Source organism: Harpia harpyja, chromosome 21, assembly GCF_026419915.1.
Source record: "Harpia harpyja isolate bHarHar1 chromosome 21, bHarHar1 primary haplotype, whole genome shotgun sequence".
Lineage (NCBI taxonomy): Eukaryota > Metazoa > Chordata > Aves > Accipitriformes > Accipitridae > Harpia > Harpia harpyja.
In genome coordinates, this window is record NC_068960.1 from 19,267,619 (window position 1) to 19,286,729 (window position 19,111).

The following is a 19,111-nucleotide window of genomic DNA, read 5'->3' on the forward strand; positions in this document are numbered from 1 at the left end:
TGTTGGCATGCCAAGGGACACCCACCGGGGTCTCAGCAGTCCAATTCCTACTACAGTGAGTGTTCCATCCCTGCTGATGTCCTCAGCATCCTCCTGTTTGCCAAACCCAGACTGATATTTTTTTCTCAGGCTCTCCATCCTGCAAAGAGGTTCCCGCTTATTCAGGGAACAGTGGAAATGGGTAACCAGGAAACAGCTTCTGCCCTTCTCAGCTGGGCTTTCACTGATGTGAGGTCTGTGGACACCAGTCCCAGGACTTCCCCGTATGGTGGCCAGCACCTCCAATATCACATTTGGATTCCAGGACAGGGGTGTCTGACAGGAGTGAAAACAGCAGCACTGAGGTTGTGGTGACACAGCCCCCCAGCTCAGCACCACCGTGGAGCAGCCAGGTCAGGCCAGCTCAGCATCATGGTTCGTTCATGGTAGCGCTTGTGCTTTCTGGTGAGGAAAATGCCTTCAGATCTATCCCTGGGACAACTCCTGCTTTGCGTTACCTCAGGGTCTTTGAGCCATACCGCCTTTTGCCCCATTGCCTTGGTCATCCCAGCCCCGTGTACAAAGTCCTGCACTTTCCTGACAATTTTTGGCCTCACTCTGCCCCATGCTTCCATCTGGCCCCATGCAAAGCAAACGCTGGCCCTGCACTTGCTTGCTTTCATGGGGTCTGCATCTGGGCTGCTGGGGCTTTGTGGCCTGTGGCCTGGCCTCCCAGCTCACCCAATGCATGAGTGCTCCAGAGACAGACGGGGGGCTACAAGACACCCATGGCGTTGGCCTTATAAAGCCTTGAGGTTCCCCTGTCCATGGCTCAGGTCTCCTCTGCCCTATCACCTGGTGGCTTTGCCCTTGTTTATCCACGTCCCTGCTGCTGGAGTAGGGGGAAGATGCATTTTGTGCAACAAGGCTGAGAGCAGCAAACAGCATTTCCCCTGGGACTTGTGGCCAGCTGGGCTCTCCTCCTTCAGCAAGCATCTGCCAGCCGGCTGGGGAGAGCACTTCTCCTGCAACCTGCTGCCCTGAAGCAACAGCATGTGGGTAACCAGGGGTCCTCCGGGTGCAGGGCAATGCTGGGTGGGGGCCTTGAATGTAAGAGGTGAGCACTGTACAGGCACTTTGCCCTTCTCCCCACCTCTGGTACCCTCCTCAGTCCTTGCATCCATTGCAAGGGCATCTATGGGAAGGATGTTCCCCAGGCCAAGCTGGAAGATGGGGGGGGGGGGGGGGCGGGGAGCTGCAGTGTTGTGAACATGACCGCAGTGAGCAAGGGGATCCAGGTCCAGGTCTTCTGCTCTCCTCCACCGCCTCACACAAATGCTGATTAAATTAGTTTCACCTTTTTCCTGCCTGGCTTGCAGGTGGCCTGGGGATGGCAGGGAGCAGGGGCAATACCCTCCTGGGGAAGCCCGGAGGCAGCAGTCCTGGGCAGCCTCTCGCAGTGGAAACGCCGCCGTTTCTCTCCCCCACGACCAAAAATCAGAGGCCAAGGCCGGCCCTGGTGCAGCAGCACGTGAAAAGCCCCCGCATCACGGGATGGAGCGGAGACTCCATCCTCCTCCGTAAGAGGAGGCTGCTCCCCGCCTGGTAAATCCCTCATTTCTTCTGCTTTGGGAAGCAGGGGGAGGGTTATCGGCTGCCTGCCTTGCCGCACCAGCTGAGCTCTGGGCGCACTGGGCTGCCGCTCCGGAGCCACCAGCACGCCCGGGGTGATGGACCCGCTTCGGGCAAACCAAATTCCCGGGGTCGCGGTGGGGCTGGCCGGCCGGGCGGCAGGTGGGAGGGAGCCTGCGGCCACTGGGACCCCCGCGCCGGTGCCCCGACGGGGAGGGCTTGTCCGCCGGTGGGGCGGCCCCTTCTTCCCCTCCCGGCCCGCTCCGCTCCCGGCCCCTTCCCGCTCCGCTCCCGGCGGGGCGGCCGCGGCGGCGGGAGGGCGGAGGCAGGGCTGGCAGCGCCGCGGCGGGCGGCGCACACACGCACACACACCTCCCTGCATGTGATTAAATGCCTCGAAATCTGCTTCTGATTTCCTCGGGGAGGTGACTTTTCCCTTCTTTTCAACCCGGGATTTATTGGAGCCTTTTTACTCCGCTTCCAGGCAGCGGTCGGGGCTCAGTTTCTCCACTTCTTGCTTTTTTTTTTTTGTTTGTTTTTCCCTTTCCTCTCCTTTTTTTCCCTTCCCTGCCGCCTCCCTCCCGCAGCCGGAGCAGCCGCGGGCGGTGCGGCGGAGCGGGCGGGAGCACGGCCGGCTGCGGGCACGGCGCTGGGGACCCGCCCGCACCGCCGGGAGCAGCACTCCCGCTTTGCGCTATTCCGCCTTATTTTGCTTTCTTTCCCGCCCCCCCGCCCCCCGGCAATTTGTTACTATTGCTTTTTTTTTTTTTTCCTTTTTTTTCTTTCTTTTTTTTTTTTGTGTTGCGATCAGCCAAGGGAAGGGGGAGCTGCCCCCACGCCCCGCCGCCCGCCCTTCTGCTGCTGCTGCGGCGGCCCCGGCTCCTCGCACCGCCTCGACCCCGGACCTGCTGCCCGGACCGACCCCGCTACCTGCCCGGCCGCGGTAAGCTGCTCCTCCAACTTCCCGGCGCTGGCGGCCCCGGCCGAGCAGCTCCCTGCTCTCCTCCCCACCGCTCCCTCCCTCGTTGCCTTTTATTCCTCCCTCTTCCCCCCCTCCCCACCCGCCCTTTATTTCCCTTTCCATCCTTTCACCGCCGAAAACGGGACCTCCCCGCGGCGGGGCCGGGGGTGCCGCCCGCCCGCCCGCCCGCCCGCAGCCGGGCACGGCCGAGCCCCGCTCCCGGCCCGGGCAGCTCCGGCCGCCGCTGCTCCGCGCTTTGGCCCGGCCCGGCTTGCTGCCACCGCCCCGGCAGAGCCGGCGCGGAGGGAGGCGGAGGTGCTCGGCGCTGTACGAAGCCTCGCGGTGTCGCAGCCCCCCAACACCACCTTGTCGCGGAGCTGCCAGGGGGACTGGAGCCTCCCGAGGCGCTGAGCCCTGGCCACACCTCGGGTGCGGGTGCAGGCAGCGGCAGGAGCCCTGCCAGGCTTGCTGCCTGCGGTGCCAGCCCCGGCTGACCAGGCACGGGGCACACACGTGCTCTCCCCTGCCCGCAGCTCCTGCTGCAGGCCTTTATCCACTTGGAAGGTCTCCACCAGCACAAAGCCACCGGCCACCTTGGTGGGGTGGCTTTGCCCTTGCCGCCAACCCAGGCTTGAGGCCATCGCCGGTCCCTTCCCAGCACAGCTGCCTCGGTGAGACCCCTCTGCGGGGCGGCTCGAAGGGTGGGTTCTCTCTGGAAATAGCTGCGTTGCAGTCCTGGGGCCAAGCTGGCTGAGATCCCTTGGCAACCCCCGGCACCCTGCCCCAAACCACAGCCAGGGTGAGGGCCGGCGGTTCTGGCCAGGGCATGTATGAGCGGGTGGTGGCACAGGGAGAACGGAAGCTGGGCTGCGTTTGGTGGGTTCGCTTTTGCTTTTCTGTCTCGGAGCTGCTGAAATGAGATTTCTTCAAAACGCTGTCCCTCTCACAGCTTTCCCGGCCCACTGGGAGAGTAGGTAGATGGAAATACCTTTCTTGGGATAAGGAATAACTGGCATGATGGGGGACGTGGCGCTCGGCAGTCTGCTGCCTTGCTTGGTTCTCGCCGAGCAGGGTGGGTGAGGAAGGCCTGTGGGCAGGAGCAGGACCTCCTCCGGCAGCGCGGTGGTCCTGCTGGCTTGCCACTCAGCCGGGCAGTGCTTGTGCATGGATTCTCCTCTCTCGAGTGAGCTGTGAACATATGGAACGTAAGCCAGGCTGGAGAGGCTGGAGCTCCCTGCGACCAGTGCAGCAGGGATGTGGCTTGAGCCATGCTCCAAAAACACCCTCCAAGGCGTTTGGATGGATGGAGGGCAACTTTTTTTCTTTTTTTTCTGCAATATCCCATTTATAAAACAGAGGGAGCTGCTGTGCTTTTCTGACCACCTGGTTGGAGCAAGCTGGTGAGGGGACAGGAGGTCCAGCAGTCCAAGCACAGGGTGGGCTGCAGAGGTCCCAACATCCCTCCTCCTTCGCGTGGAAGAAGGAAGGTGAGCCAGGTCCCTGTAGAGAAGAGGGCAGGTGTAATGCCAGGTTGGGAAGGAGCTGAGGTGAGTCTGAAGCTTGGGGAAGAAAGAAGCCAGGCCTAGCGATGCAGCTGAGCACACTGTGGCCTGAAGCGAGGAGCCCACCAGAAATGCAAGCTCCTGGAAATCTAGGCTGAGGAGCATTGCTGCTGCTCCTTGGGCACCAGAACACAATGTCTTCAGCTTGGGCTGGCTGGAACAGAGGTCCCACCTTGGGTGGCAGCTAGCAGAGATGTACATCTGAGCAGGGTTTCCCAGCCCCTGAAGGAGGTAAGCATTGGCACAGACCCTGGGGCACGTGCTGAGATGGCTTCATCTTCCTTCAGCAGGGAAGCAGCCCGCCGTGCCAAGGGTGTCCGCAGCACCTCTGCCTCCCGTTCCCCCACCCTGCTAGTCAGGCCCTGCTCCATAAGGAAGCAATTATTTTGTGCCCCCACGAGCCCCTCCCTGAGCCTGCGCAGGACACTTGCACTCGGTATGGAAACGCGACAGATTTTCCATATTCTGCTTTGCCCCGTGATGTTTAAAAACGTACGTGATGGCCTCTTCCAAATGCTGCAGACTTGGCTGGCACTCAAGCAATAACAGGCTGTGTGACACCAGGGGCATGAAATATCGTACCAATAGCCAGAGAGGGGGGAAAAAAAAAAAATGAGATGTCAAAGTGCAGTGTGTTTCCGGCCCGGTTGTCGTGAGCCATCCTCTACCCGATGTGAGAGATCTTTCAAAGCCGGCCAAATGTTGTCATCTCTGAATACCATTTTAAATATTCATCCAGACTATTTTCAACATCTGTGCCCGGCATGTTGTGAAAAGGCAACAAGGGACGTTATGGAAACCAGATCACTTTATTCCCATATGGAGTGGAAAGGGGTTGAAGCAATGAGGACTCCTGCGCTGGGGCCGCGCGTGTCCCGTGCATCCGCTGGGAGCAGCTGGAGGAAAACCGTCTGCACCCTGAGGGATGCTCCCGGGAGCACACAATGTTGCTGAGTGGTGCGGCAGGAGTGTGCGAAGGGGTTCAGGGAGCTGGGGTGGGATTGAAGTTGGGTAAAGCAACAAGTCGAGCGGTAGTAGAGGTTAATAAATAGGGTAGCATCAAGGCAGCCATGCTTTCTGCTCCTCCAAGGCCAGGGGCTCCAGATGCCTCCTTGAGCTGCTGTTGTGTTGGGAGCATGAGGAGATCTCCAGCTTGCGCTGGCCGGGGAATGCAAGAGTATTGCAGCAAAACAGATTCAGCTCCGCAGCATGTGGGTGATACTGTGCTTAAATCTCCCCTCCTGGGAGCGGGACCACCTCTACCCAGGGATTCTGGCAAGCAGAGTGGGTGTTGGGGACCCAGCAGGACGACCATGCTGGATGTTGGTCCCTCCTTCCTATGGTCAGCATGGCTTATGGGTTACCAAAACGGGTGAGCAGGAATGCATCCAAGCATCCAGCCTTTGACAGCTCCATGCACATGGTTGAGTAGCCTGGGGACTGTTTGCTTCGTGGTGGATTTCTCTCTCTTTGGTTTTTTTTTTTTGTTGTTTTCGATAACCTAGGAAATCTGGGCTCCGTTTCTGCCTTTTGTAATGTCGGGCTGCAACTAATTCAAGCCAGGCCAGATTCTGACCACAGGTATGCCAGTGTAAATTTGAATGGAGTCGCTTACGTCTTGGTTTGGCCCGATCTGAATGGAGTTACTTCTGGCTGATGCCAAAGGGGCTGAGGTCAGAATCTGGCCCATCCTTTCCTGCGTGCAGTGTAATTTGTATGCGTCTCCTGGCACCGCTGGGGTATCGTATGGCTTGTGTAATTCTGGCTTCAGCCTGCCAGAGTGCATTGCAATATCTATCACCAGGAGTGCCTGCTGCAGGAAGACGCTGCCTTGTAATTGCCCACATGAGCTGCACATACTTTGGGGAGCAGGGGCTGAAAGCCCAAGGGGCTGTGCAGAGTGCTGGGCTCTGTGGATGTGGGTCCGTACATGCTTGGAAGCTTCTGATATTTAAATATCAGAAGAGAGGAGGGAGCTTGTAAAGAAAAGCGAGGCATCTCCTCGGTGCCATTAGCTGTGTCCCAAGTGGGCACCGGTTGCTCCATTAGTGGCTGGGAAGGCGATTAGCACTGCCCGCCACGCTGCATCCCTCCGGCCGCTCCCCGCCGTGCGTGTTCCCTCCCGCTGGAAAGCCGAGCCCGGTCCCAGTGCTTTGGCTGCGTGGGGTTATTCCTTTCATTTTAAATACTTCTCATTTGTGTGTTTTGGGGGGGGGGGTTGTCCCAGCGACACATGGAATGATTTATCCATGGCCGGAGCACAGTTTGGTCCTGATGCGTTCTGCTTGTTGGGTGGGGGGAAGAAGCATCCCCCAGCTGGCATTGGCATGGTGGGTGAGGGAGCGGTGCCTGCAGAGGGGAGGGAGGCGGCGGGGACCCGGGGACCCCAACAGCTCCCTGAGATGGGTCCCATTTGTGGGGCTGGGGCAGATCTGCAGTGGGTCGCTCCCACAGCACGTGTGGCAAGGGAGCGGGGATGCCCTCATTAGAAATGGCCTGTAATGAGGTGGGAATGTGCAAGGTCTGGTAGCAGATACATCCTGGTTAAGGGACACGCTCTGGTCATTTGTGCCGAGTTACAGCTTCTCTGAGCGCATCAGTCCTCTTCTGCTTTGGGTCCCCTCCAGCCCCCCCAGTGCCCTCCTGCTCAGAGGGCACCTGAGCTGCTGGCAGGCTTTACTGGGCATGGCACAGCTCAGGGATGAGCAGTTCTTGTGGATCGGCCCTATCTGAGCACTTTGGATCTAGTTGCTGGATCCCCTCAAGTACTTAGGTCCTTGGTCCTTGCCCGGGGTTTTTCTGCCCACTGCTCCACAGCTGTGCCGTGCCATGAGGAGCCTTTTCGTGTCCCATGCGGGTGTGCCCCATGCTGGCACAGGGTGATGCAGCACCTCATGGGGACCAGGCATCCCCATCTCAACCAGTTCCAAGTAAGGCCACATGCTTTCCTCGGGTGATGCGAGCACCCAATGCACCGTGCTGCCCTGGCCCAGAGGAGAAACCCAGCCAGCTGCACCGTGCCAGCAGCATTGGAGAGGACACGGGGAAGCAGCACAGGTCCCTGGCAGGAGGGAAGCACCATTTCCCTGCCATTCCTCAGGGCTTTCCCCTTCCCCTCCCAGGACGTGCTGGCTGCTCAGCTTTAGCCATTGCCTGCCCTCTAAACCCATGTTTTTTGTGGCAGGGCTGCAGTGGATGGTGGAGCACTGCTTGGACCACTCATGCCTTCCCCCTCTGCTTTAATTAGAGAAGACTGCTCCCGTGCTGCAAAGGTCCTGAGATCAAATCTGGCTAATAACCCCCTTCCCTCCCCGCCCCGTGTTGTTCCACTTAATCCTGTAATTACCTCTGCAAAGCTGCCGCTGCCCTGGTCTGCTGGGTGGTGACCCTGGGCCTGCTGTAGGCACCAGCATCTGTATTTGGGGAAGTTTGCTCTCTTTGCCCTGGCTCACCTGCTGCACTTGCCTTGTGCATTCAATTTTGGGGACCAAGCACCCACTCCGGAGACCCGGAGCTCTGGGCGTGCATCTGTGCCTGGCATCACTCCCGGCAGCACTGCCTCCCGGGAAGGTGATGGGAAGGGGAATCCACGGTGGGCTGGAGCATCGCCCCGACAAGCATCCTGCAAGGCGGGGAAACGCCACCAGTCGCCTTGGGAAGCCTGCTGCTGTAGGGAGAAGGGGTGTGGAGGCGTAGGATGCGGTAGCTAATTTTTTTAAAGCACTTCTGAAGCGCTACGGCGGCGTGACTTCCTTCCAAACCGCACGGCTGTTAGCATTCCCTGAGCGGAGGAGTGAGGAAATCGCCCACCTCAAAAATGCAGCTGCTTCTGGGGAGGAGCCGGGAGGGCGGCTGCTTCCTTGGGAAGGGTGAGCCCTGCCGTTGCATCCCCCCCAGCCCCGCGGGTTCTGCTGGTGGCTAGGAGCTGGCAGCCACCCGAGAGCCTCACTGGGGACACCTTTGCGATGCTGTCCCTGGGAGATGCATCCCATTGCTTATGTCCCTCCTCGTGCTGGATCCAGGCGGGTGCAGGGCTGGATTCGGTGCCGAGGGCCTCGTCCCATTTCTCCCTGCTTAGTCAGCAGTGTCTCCATTTAATCTGAACCAGGGGCAGCAAAGATGGGAAGTGGGAAGGGAGGGAAGATGGGGGACAGGGAGAGAAATACCCACTCCCAGGCCTCTCTGGCAGCTTGCCGGCAATCCCGGGGTCACGCTGAATGTGCATAAAAGGGAGCAGATTGCAGTTTGCCCTCCTCTCCGATACGGAGGTGAGGCCCACAGAGACCACCAGCCCCAGCTCTCTTTCAGCGGGATAATGGGGTGAGCCGAGCGCGGAGCGTGCATGCCTGTGTGTGGTCTCGCGGATGATAATGATTTCCATTCATGCCCTGCCTCCCCAGCACCGATGTGCCGCTGGGCGAGCATTGACTCCCCGGCGGCTGCTCCCCGGCAGGAGCAGAGCTCCCAAAAGTTGGGCACTGAATCGCTGGGCTTTGTGCCTTGGAACGGCTGGTGGGAGGGACAGAGTTTCCTGTGAGGGTGAGGAGATACTCGTGCCCCCCATGTGCCCCAAAAGCAATGGTGACCCTGACCCAGGTCCTAGACCTGCTGCCCCAGCCCTGCTCATAACACCTTCGCCTCTGGGCTCTCCCCTTGCCACCACTGGGTGCTGGTGCTGTCTCTCTCCCCTGGGGAGGGGTTTTCCTGTACCTTCGTGTCTTACCTAACAGGGAATTGAAAGGCCTTTGCAGGTGGCACAATTGAGCATGGCCCTACTCCTGTCCTCTTGCTGTCACATAGCAGAGAGGAGGTGATGGGAGGAGGAGACTCCGCCTTGGCAGGGTTTAGTGGGTACTTTGTTTGGTACATCCCGAGTCCCCCTGGAGTGGATGGATGCAGCTGCTGCGGCATCCCTGGGGGTTTCTCCTCTCTCCTCCCAGTACATAGTTGTGCCCTAGGGCTGGTGCGATGGGAGGTGGTGGTGGCTGCACCTGGCTGGGTCCCCCTCTGTGGGGGATGGGGATGACAGGGAAGCTGGCAGCATCACAGGACTGAAGGGGCTGTGCTGGCCTCCACAGGCGTGTGCTCGGCCAGGTCTTGCCGGGCATTGCAGGGGGGGTCCGTCAGCATTTTGCAGCCCTCTGTGCTGGGTGTGAGTACAGGAGCAGGGCTCTGCCTGTGGGCTGGCAGGGACTCTGGCTCGCTGCTCGGCACCAGGCAGGTGCTGGGGATGGTCCCATCAGAATTGTGTTGGGGGGTTATCCAGGTGCTATCTTCACTCAACAGTTCCAGGACAGGCAGACGCTGGGGACCTTGCAGCAGCCATGGCTTTGCCTCCTGCTCAGGAGCCAGCTGCCTGCAGTGGGGCTGGGGCTCTTGACAGAGCCCTGTGGCAGAACCCTGCAGCAGGGGATGCTCTTCACTGCCTGGTGCTTGTGGCATGGTGCTTCCGCCACTGTGGTGACTGCTATGTCCCTGCTGCTCCCCTCTCTGCTCCCACAGCCCTTGCCTGCATGCCACACTCCTCAAGTAGGGGGTTCTCGGTGCTCCGGGCGCCCAACAGACAGCATCCCTTGTCTTGCTGCCTGCTGGCTGCCCAGCCACTGAGCCGTGGGCTGATGTGTCCCCGAAAGGCTCTGCAGCACTGCCAGATAGCAGGGGATGCACTGCTGGGGTGATGCAGAGACCACCAAGGGAGCCGTCGATTTTTCAGCAGTGAGCATCCCCTTTCCATCAGCAGAGGATTAAGCAGTGAGGAAACAGCATGGAGGTGGCAGGGCCAGGATTTGTCCTGGGGGAGATGTCCAAGGATGAGCTGAGACCCCTGTCCCTACTCCCCCCTTGGCAGGCATGGGCTGCCCGGCTGAGCATGGCTGGGAAGGGAGGAGCTTCCCCCCATTAGCGGTTTGGCAGACCGGAGAGAGGCAGCTTTCTTCCACAGCCAGGGCCGGCTCCTTTTTTTTTTTTGGTTTGTTTTTGGTTTTTGTTGGGGTTTTTTTTTGCAAAAGGGAAAAAAAAAAAATCCCAGATCATTTGAAATGGGCTGTCCCCTGCCAGCTTCCTTCAGCTGGAGTGGGCAGCTGGACAGGCAGGATTGATGCTGGGAGCTGTAGATGGGGCACAGAGCATCTGCTATGCTGGGTCACGCTGCCGGCACAGGGCTTCATTCCTGAGCATGAAGTGCAAAACTCAAGTCATCCTGTAAGGATTTACTAGTGGGAGAGGGGACGATGGGAGGACCCCCTCTGCCTGCCCTAGCCATGGCATAGGCTGGTAGAGGCCAGAGAACCTGGCTTGGTGGCTGGGGCAAGCAGCACTCAGCACGGCCCCTCCAGCCAAGCAAGTGGGTTGGCAGGGCTGGTGCCATCCACCCAGCTGGGCAGCGCAGGGGTCTACTACCAGCTGCAGTGCTCGGGGCTGTTCTCTGGTGAATGTGTAAGCCGTGGCCACTCACATGATGCTAAGGATGGGGCATGGCCGATCTGCATCTTGTGGGATGCTCCTGCTGCAGCCAGAGCCAGCAGGAGGGGACGTGATCTCCAGTCCCTCTTCTACCCTCCAAGCCAGCAACGTGGGAGATGAGCCATGTCCCCTGGGAGCCACCCAGCATTCCCTGGCCCTGTGCTGCGGCTGCTGGGAGAGGAGCCCAGCCAAGCCCTGCATTTGGTCCTTGCCTTTCCCTCCATTAACAGACAGGCCAGACCCAGACCTGGGTTTCTCGGGGGTGAGGCCAGAATAACCTCCTTTTGCCAGTGGGAATATTCGGGTAGTGTGGTGGTGGGATTTGGAGGCGATCCAGCCCCTGGCTTAGAGAAACCACAGAGCCCACGGCCAGCAGGATGCTGCTGGGGCTGTGGCACAACAGGGAAAGTGGTGCTGGACCCAGGAGTCCCAGGGCTGCATCCTGGCAAGCTTCTGCCTGTTGCAGAATGTACCCACAAGGTGTTTTCACTGCTGCTCCTTCCTCCCATGTTGGTGGGAGCTGTTTTGGGCTGCAGTTGGATACCTTGGGGTTTGCAGCTACTGTCGCAGCTGAAAGGTCTCCGCAGCATTTCCCCACCACCAATCCTTGGCAGCCGTGCAGTGACAGGGGTCTCTGAACTGTGCGTGATAGCCAGGGCTACTGGCAGGCATGTGTATTCCTGTTGCCCCTGAGATGGTTTGTAAGAGACCAGGGAAGGGCTGGACCCTGATTTCAATCTCCTCCTTCCAAAGCTCAGCTCCTTTTGCCATTTCCTGCGGTATTTCACTCCTGCCGATGAGGAGGGAGGGATTGGTGTGGATAAGGCAGCACAAACTAATCACCTGCCTGCCCTGCTCTCAGAATGGAGCATCAGTAGATCTGGGGTGGGAAGGCAGGCGCAGGTCGAGGGCCAGACATGGGGGTGTTCCCCATCCTTTACCAGCCTCCCTGCACGGGCAGTGCTGCGGCCATGCCGCTGCCGGCACCATTCACTCTCTTTGCTTTTGCCCCAGGGAGGAGCCGCTTCCCTCGCCCCGGGAGGATGGAGGTCCTGCAGCTCCTGCGCCTGCTCCTCACCGCTACCATGCTGGGCCTCTCCCAGACGGTGAATCCCTTTGTGGCGCAGCAGACTCCCCCAGACCCTTGCTATGACGAGAGCGGCGCTCCTCGCCGCTGCATCCCTGAATTTGTCAATGCCGCCTTCGGGAAGGAGGTTCAAGCCTCCAGCACGTGTGGGAAGCCCCCGACGCGGCACTGCGATGCCTCGGACCCCCGCCGAGCCCACCCACCCGCCTACCTGACCGACCTCAACACTGCCTCCAACATGACATGCTGGCGCTCGGAGACCCTCCACCAGTCACCCCAGAATGTCACCCTCACCCTCTCCCTCGGCAAGAAGTTCGAGGTGGTCTATGTCAGCCTCCAGTTCTGCTCGCCCCGGCCCGAGTCTACCGCCATCCTCAAGTCCATGGACTACGGCAAGACCTGGGTGCCATACCAGTACTACTCCTCACAGTGCCGTAAGATCTATGGCAAGCCCAGCAAAGCCACTGTCACAAAGCAGAACGAGCAGGAGGCCCTTTGCACCGATGGCCTCACAGACCTCTACCCTCTCACCGGCGGGCTCATCGCCTTCAGCACCCTTGATGGGCGACCATCCGCCCAGGACTTTGACAGCAGCCCCGTGCTCCAGGACTGGGTGACAGCCACTGACATCCGCGTGGTCTTCAGCCGCCCGCATCTCTTCCGTGACCTGGGCAGCCGGGATGCCGGTGAGGAGGAGGGGGGCACCAGTTCGACCCCCTATTACTACGCGGTAGGGGAGCTGCAGGTCGGTGGGCGCTGCAAATGCAACGGGCATGCGGCACGCTGTGTGAAGGACAAGGAGCAGAAGCTGGTGTGTGACTGCAAGCACAACACGGAGGGTCCTGAGTGCGACCGCTGCAAGCCCTTCCACTACGACCGGCCCTGGCAACGGGCCAGCGCCCGTGAGGCCAATGAGTGTCTGGGTAAGTGATTTTTAAATATTTATTTTTTTTCCACGGCTGAAATGCTAAAACAGGGCATTGGGGGAGGAATTGATGGGTGCTGAGCCAAAGCGATGGAGTGTGCTTGTCCAGAGATGCTGGGGAGCATCCCCCTTGCTGGAGGACTGGGAAAGTCTCAAGCATCTGCCCTGTCTCTGCTGCAGGTACCCCTGTGGAGGTGCAGTGGCTTGGCCATGAGCCAAAGCACCAAAACCCTCTGAAAAAACACCGGTGTCTTCCAGCTGGTCAGCAAACCTTGGTGTGGGATGTGACATGCCCGGCTGGGGGTGTTTCCCTTGGGCAGCAAACCAGCTGTCCCTGGGCTGGGAGGGGGAATCATGGCAGTCTCCTACGAGGTGTGCTTTGGGGTAGGGAGCAGGCAGCAAAACCTGGCAGAGATTAAGGAAATACTTGAGATACCCAGATTCAACATTTTATCATTTGCATTTGGTCTGGCATGGCGCTTTGCGTAGCGGTTTTAGCTTGTCTGTCCTTGCAAAGGTTTCCATGAGTTAAAAATATTGTCATTGAAACGAAATATTTCCAAAACATCAAACTGGCACTGCTTGGCTGTCCCGCTCAAAAACCTTTGTGGGATTTTGGTGGAGGTTTTTGCCTTTTGCCCTCATTTGGGATGGGGTTGGGGGATGCCAGAGCCCTGTGAAGGTCTGGGAGAGGGAGGAACAGCCTCTCGCTCCTCCTGGACCAGAGCCCAGGTCCCAGGGGGTGGCGGGAGGATGGAGACAAGGGAAAGCCGTACCATTAATCAGCTCCTGAAAGGCTCAGTGGATGTGCCAGAGGTCAGAGAGACTTGTTAGTATTTGTGATCGATGTCTTGTTGAGATCCCAGCTGTCGGCTTAAATATATATATGTTACAGCAGATTTCTTCTAAGAATGGCTAAAAAGGCAGAGGATTCAAAGCAAGTGCTGGAGCTTCACGCCCTGTGGGAATGTGTCAGCCCTTGCGTTTTCCCACTTGTCTCAGAAAGATGAGTTTTGGAGCAAAGCTCAGAAAAACCCTCAACTCTGCACCCTGCCCATGGCTGCTGCCTCCAGCTGCTGGCAGGTCGGGCAGGGGAGGGCTCTGGCTGGTGGGTGAACCCATGGAAACCCCCTGGGACAAAAGAAGGACTCCGACTCAATGGCTGCCTCCCTTGTGGCACCCCATGCCGCATCTGCCTCCCTTGCGGCACCCCATGCCGCATCTGCCTCACCGCTGAATCCTCCAGTGAAGCAGCATAATGGCAGCGGGGGTGGCTCTACTGGCACAAAAAGGGTTAAACCGGAGGAGGCTTGTTTTGGGGGAGCATCTGCAGATCTCCTGTTCGTCTGTCCATCTTGTCCATCGCAGGGTGACGGTCCTGCTCCTCAGGGCCGTGCTCCTGAGCATCCCTGCCCCCAGCTGCATCACCCTTTTGGCAGATGGGCTGAAAAGATAAACGAGGGAGGGAAGAGGAGGCGGGGGGCGCAGCGCAGTCCCTTCAAGTTCCCCCCTGACAAGCCCCGTGCACAAAGACCCTTCCCCGAGCTGCGTGTGAAAGTAGTTTTTCCTGTTGATTTGCTCCCCTTCTTTCTCCCTTTCCCCTCTTGGGCTTTGTGCCCTCTCTGAAGGGACCTGAAAGAGCTTCTCCATCACCCGCCTCCGAAGGGCTTAACGGCTGAAAGCTGGATTAGCTCCCCGAGCCTTCCCCTCTGTGCCTTTCAACAATGACATCTCCCCAGCCAGCACGAACAGACGCAGCAATTAGCACCAATTAAAAGGAGAGGCCGCCCGGGAAGTTCCCTTTGCTCAGCCTGGGGGCTGCAGGGTTTCGGACTCTGTCCTGTGGCCGGGCATCGGTGATATTGGCTTGTGGTGGATGGTTGTGCGTGGCTGAGGAGGAGGAGGGTGGATGGATGCAGGAGCTTTGCAACCCAGTGCCAGCTGAGGGGCAGGGTTTGGGGGCTGCAGCACCCCAAAAGTGGATCCAGTTGGAGCCATGGGGCTGGTACAGCTTCAGGTTGTGTTGGGATGTCACCTCTTGGCTCTGTGCTCCCCAGCGCCCTTCAAGGGGGTTTGTCCACCTCCAGTGCATGGGAGTCTCTGCCTGCTCCAGCATGGAGATAAACTGATGTCCTGCACCATGTCACGGTGCTGGTACATCCATCCACGCAGCTGGAGGCAAGGACAAACTTTTCTTATTTCACAAGAATTTCTGCGTCTGGCTGGTGTGGGAAAATGCAGAGGTGAAACAGCTCAGTGACACCTGAGGTCTGAGCATTGGCATGGGGCGCGACCCCACCAGGCTGCCGTAGGGTGGCCGTGGCATTCGCAGGGACATCGCCACACTGTGGTGTTACAGGAGTCAGTGTGACTTTGGCAGGCAGGCAGGTTTGGGGATGCCGCAGCAGGGACGGCGACAGTGGATTTGCCACGCTGCTGGCTTGGCAAGAGGGCACAGTGCCAGCTCCGTGCTGCAGGGTGCGTGGCCCCGTGCCTGGTGGTTAGAGAGCAGTGCCAGCAGTCCACGGGCACTGGGGGCTCTCCTGATACCCCAAAAGGGCTGTGTTCCTGCGGGGAGCATGCCCTGCCAATATTGGGGTGCTCTGTGTACCCTCTGGTGTGCCCTGCCCAAAACAGGGGAAAGAGAGGGGCAGGAAAGAGAGAGACGTGTCCCCATCCATGTGTGTCCCCAGCTTTTAGCCTGGGTCAGTCTCAGTGAAGGATAATCCTGGCAGAGCAGCCAGCGGGAGCAGGATTGCCGAAATCCCGAGCCCCCCCATGTGATGCATTAGCTTTATTCTTGCAGACTCACGCCTCCTCCTTCCCACCGCTGCTGCCGGTCCCTGCCCGCACATGCGGAGCTGCTTGGGGCAGCCCAGTCACCCCCTCAGCAGGCCATCCCCGAAACACCCGGCCTGGGGAAGGAGGGGGGAAGCGGATTAGCACAAGGCAGCCACTGGAAGTAATTGATGCACTCGCTGGTAATGCGGGAGCTCTTGTTCCCTTTGTGGCCGCCACGGCGGGAGCACTCCCCGGAGCACCGGGATAATGCACGGGGCTCACTTTGATCCGGGGGGCTCGGCAGGGAAGGGGCTGTGCTCTTCTGGGAAGACCTTGCTGGCTGCTGCTCCCTCTGCTTCAGGATGGGGGACTGTGGCAATCGATCTGGGATGCCAGTGCCTGAAAACACCAATCCCCAGAGCAGTGACGGGATTTAGAGTATCCCATGTGCTTCCCCCTCTGCCTCTTCCTGTACACGTTTTCTTTCTTTTTCTGTCTTGGTGTTTCCCATGCAAAAATTATCCCAGCAATCCCCCAGTGAGCTGGCCTGGGCTGTTTTACCCTGTGGAGCAGGACCTGTGCTGCCAGTGGCCTGTTGGCAGTCACATCTGCAGCCCCTTCCCTTGCCGCATTCCCTGCAACGGGGTGCTCCTCGCCCTCTCCCCAGCAGATGTGCTGGAAACTGGTGGGTTCCTAGCAGCGCCAGCCATGGTCCTTCCCCAGGGAGAGCAGCGGGGAGTGGTTTGGGGTAGGTGATAGCTTTTGGAGGTAGACAAGTGGGCAGCATCCCCCTGCCACCCCTGCCTGGGCACCTGCTCCCCATGGGGTGCAGCATCCCAGTGGATCTGGGGTGCAGGGGGGAGGGGAGGGGATTAACCCTTGTCTGACTATCCTGAGTCCTGCTCCTGCCAGGATAGAGCTGGAGTGGCTCAGCCTTGTCCCTCGCACCCCTGTTCTCAGCTCGCAGCCTCTTGGGGAGGGCTCTCTACTTCTGCTTCTCCTGCTCCTTGGCAGTAGAGGTGCAAGCCCCGGCCCCTCTCTCCGAATACCTTCCCCATGATGGAGGGGCAGTGCAGATGGGAGGGAAGGGGCTTTTCTAGTCTCGGTTCCCATCCCTGGGGCGGAGGTGCAGCCCCATCCTGCCCCGCCGTCCCGGCTGGGCTCTCCTCCAGCCAAAGCAGGGGCGTAGCTCGAATCCGCTGCGGGTTGGCAGCAGCAGCCGGTCTAGGGTTTCGCTGAGCCGGCTGCCTTCACTAATTATTCCCAGGGAACTTGTAGGGGCAGCGAGCCCCCCTCCTGCCCTGTGGGCTCCATCACCTGCCATGCATGTGCCCCAGTGCATGGCGCTGCCTGTCCTGTGGTGGCGTCCCTGCCCCAAACCCCCTTGTGCCATCGCCCTGGGCTCCTCCATCCGCAGCAGCCCGGAGGAGAAAAGGTTGTGGGGAGGCCAGGGCCTGGGCAGGGGTTCAAATACCATCAAAAGGGGGACAGAAGGTTGCTCCATTGCAAGGTGTCGACATTTAATTAGTCTATTATTGCAAATTATTAGATCTTGTGATTGTTTAATTGATCATATGATTGTTTAATTGGGCATACTGTACAAGGGCGGAAGCGAGCTACCATGTAATTAGCCCCAAACTGTGCAATTAAATTCTTATTAATACCCCAAACAGCAGGGAACATTCAAGCCTTTAATTAGTGATTAACGGGAGACAGACAGAGCTTGCAACCGAGTCGGCGCTGAGGAACAGTGCAAGTATTTAGCCGGGTAAGAGGGGGGACCCGTCTGCCCCAATTAGTGCCGGATGGCTGCGCTGGGGGGGTGAGGGGATGGTCATGCATGCTGGTGTGGCCCTGTCCCTGAGCAGGGGACAGCCACCCATCCCAGCATGGCCAAGCCCAGCCAGGTCCCCATGTCGGCTGGCCGGGATCACGCCAAAATCCTGGCTTGGTTCCTGCTAAGCCAGCAGCAGTTTTTGGACACCCAGCCTGGGCTGGGAGCAACAACCCAGACTGGGCAGCATCACTGCCTGCAGGCAGAGGGGACGATACGGGGCAGGAAGAGGAGGTTTCTCCCCAAAAGCTGGCTGCTGGGAGGATCTGCAGCATATTCCCAGGGAAGGATGGCCCCAGGGCTGATGGGGACGTGCCAGCCGGGAGGGCCCCCAACCTGTGGCAGGGTCGCTGATGCCACGAAAAGGCCCTGGCCAGTTACTCTCTCACCAATTAAACTGGAAGCAGAGAGGGACCCGCGCCGAGGGCGGCGAATCATTTACCTGACCTTTCTCCTCCGCTGCCCATCACCGCCTCTCTGGGCTGCCGTCCCCTCTCCTTCCCCAGAGGATGCTGGGGGTTCGCGGGGGGCGGCCCTGAGCATTCCCAGGTGGACAGCAAAGCCACCTTTTGGGGTGACCCAACTGGTCTTTCAGTGATGCAAGGGAATAATGAGGCACCTCTACGCCCCCAAAATAGCTCCTTTGCTGCAGTTACGTGTGGCTGCCTCGGTTCAGCAGCACAAACCACTCCGGCTTGTCCCTGTCCTGTTATCTGGTGAGTGCAAGAGCAGCCTGGATGTTGGGGTACTTCACCGCATCTCTCCTGGCCCCAGCGAAGCCTGGCTGAGCGTCGGCACCCCTGGCACAGCAGCATCCCTGGCACGGCAGCATTCTAGGCTGCCTGTGACCATGAGCAGTATTTGCTGCTCTCCCTCCAGGCGCTGCATCCCAGTGCCTAGCCCCATGTCAGAATTTGCCTCAAAAGTCCCTATTTTTCACTGGCACTGGGCAAAAAAAAAAAGAGCTCAAAAGGCACAAGCCCCTAAAGGCACCTACCACCACACCGGAGTGTTATTTTGATGCCTGCCATGTGATTTTTACACTAATCTCATAACACAGGGGAGCTCCGGGGGGAGATGAGGTTTGAGCGCATGGTGCCGGCAGCACCAAGGCCGGCACCAACCTTTTGCTCAACTTATCTAAGCCTTTGAAAAGGCTCTTTTTTTAAGGGCTGGAGTTTGCTCCAGCTTTCTTACCCCAGCATTTCGGAGGCCAGAGCAACAAGGCGGGTGAGGGAGTGTTTGATCTGCGTGGGCTGAAGCTCCCACCGGCGCTCCTGGCCAGGGGGGAGGCAACTTCACACGACCGCCAAGCCAGGCCTAAGCAGTTAAATCTGGGCTGACACGTTAATGAATTTCACAGTACGCCTGGAAAAACTCTCACCCAACCTCAATTTACCGGCACGGGGAGGGGGCCGGGGCTGGGGGAGGAGGGCGCCGCATTTTGCCGAAGGAAATCTTGTTCCCATTATCTTTTTGTGAGAGTGTTAAGCAGGACCGGGCATGGCTTTGCCTTTTTATCTCGCACACGTGGAATCGGGCAGGGGGGGCTGTGCAGTTCCTGTGGCTAATGAAAAAATAGCGTGCGTGTGTGTTTGCAGGAGCGTGCACATGTGTGCGCACATGTGCGAGCATCTGTGCATGGATATTCGTGCATGTGTGTGTATGCCCACACATGAGCATGTGTATGAATATGCATGCTTGCACATGTAAGCATGCATGTTTGTGTGCATGCTAGTGCACACATGTGTGCGCACATATAACGGTATGTGGATACTTCTGTGCACATTTGTGTGTATGCATGTGCATATACATGCTTGTGTGCACATGAGCTTGTGTGTGTGCTTGTGCACATTTGTGCGTGCACACATCTGTGCATGTGCACACA

The 19,111-nt window shown here is 58.9% G+C and overlaps 1 protein-coding gene across 2 annotated transcripts in view; it reads left to right on the forward strand.

Moving 5' to 3' along the window:
- Nucleotides 1–2,448: 2,448 nt before the first annotated feature.
- Nucleotides 2,449–19,111, forward strand: part of NTN3 (netrin 3) — a 31,776-nt gene continuing 15,113 nt past the window's right edge. The window contains exons 1-2 of one of the 2 annotated variants that reach the window (XM_052773347.1): nucleotides 2,449–2,554; nucleotides 11,611–12,606. In XM_052773347.1, the coding sequence (XP_052629307.1) occupies nucleotides 11,640–12,606 (967 nt within the window). In that variant the 5' untranslated portion in view covers nucleotides 2,449–2,554; nucleotides 11,611–11,639. Of the gene's footprint in view, nucleotides 2,555–3,191; nucleotides 3,244–11,610; nucleotides 12,607–19,111 lie in introns of those variants that run through there. The other variant, XM_052773348.1, reaches the window with a different exon arrangement.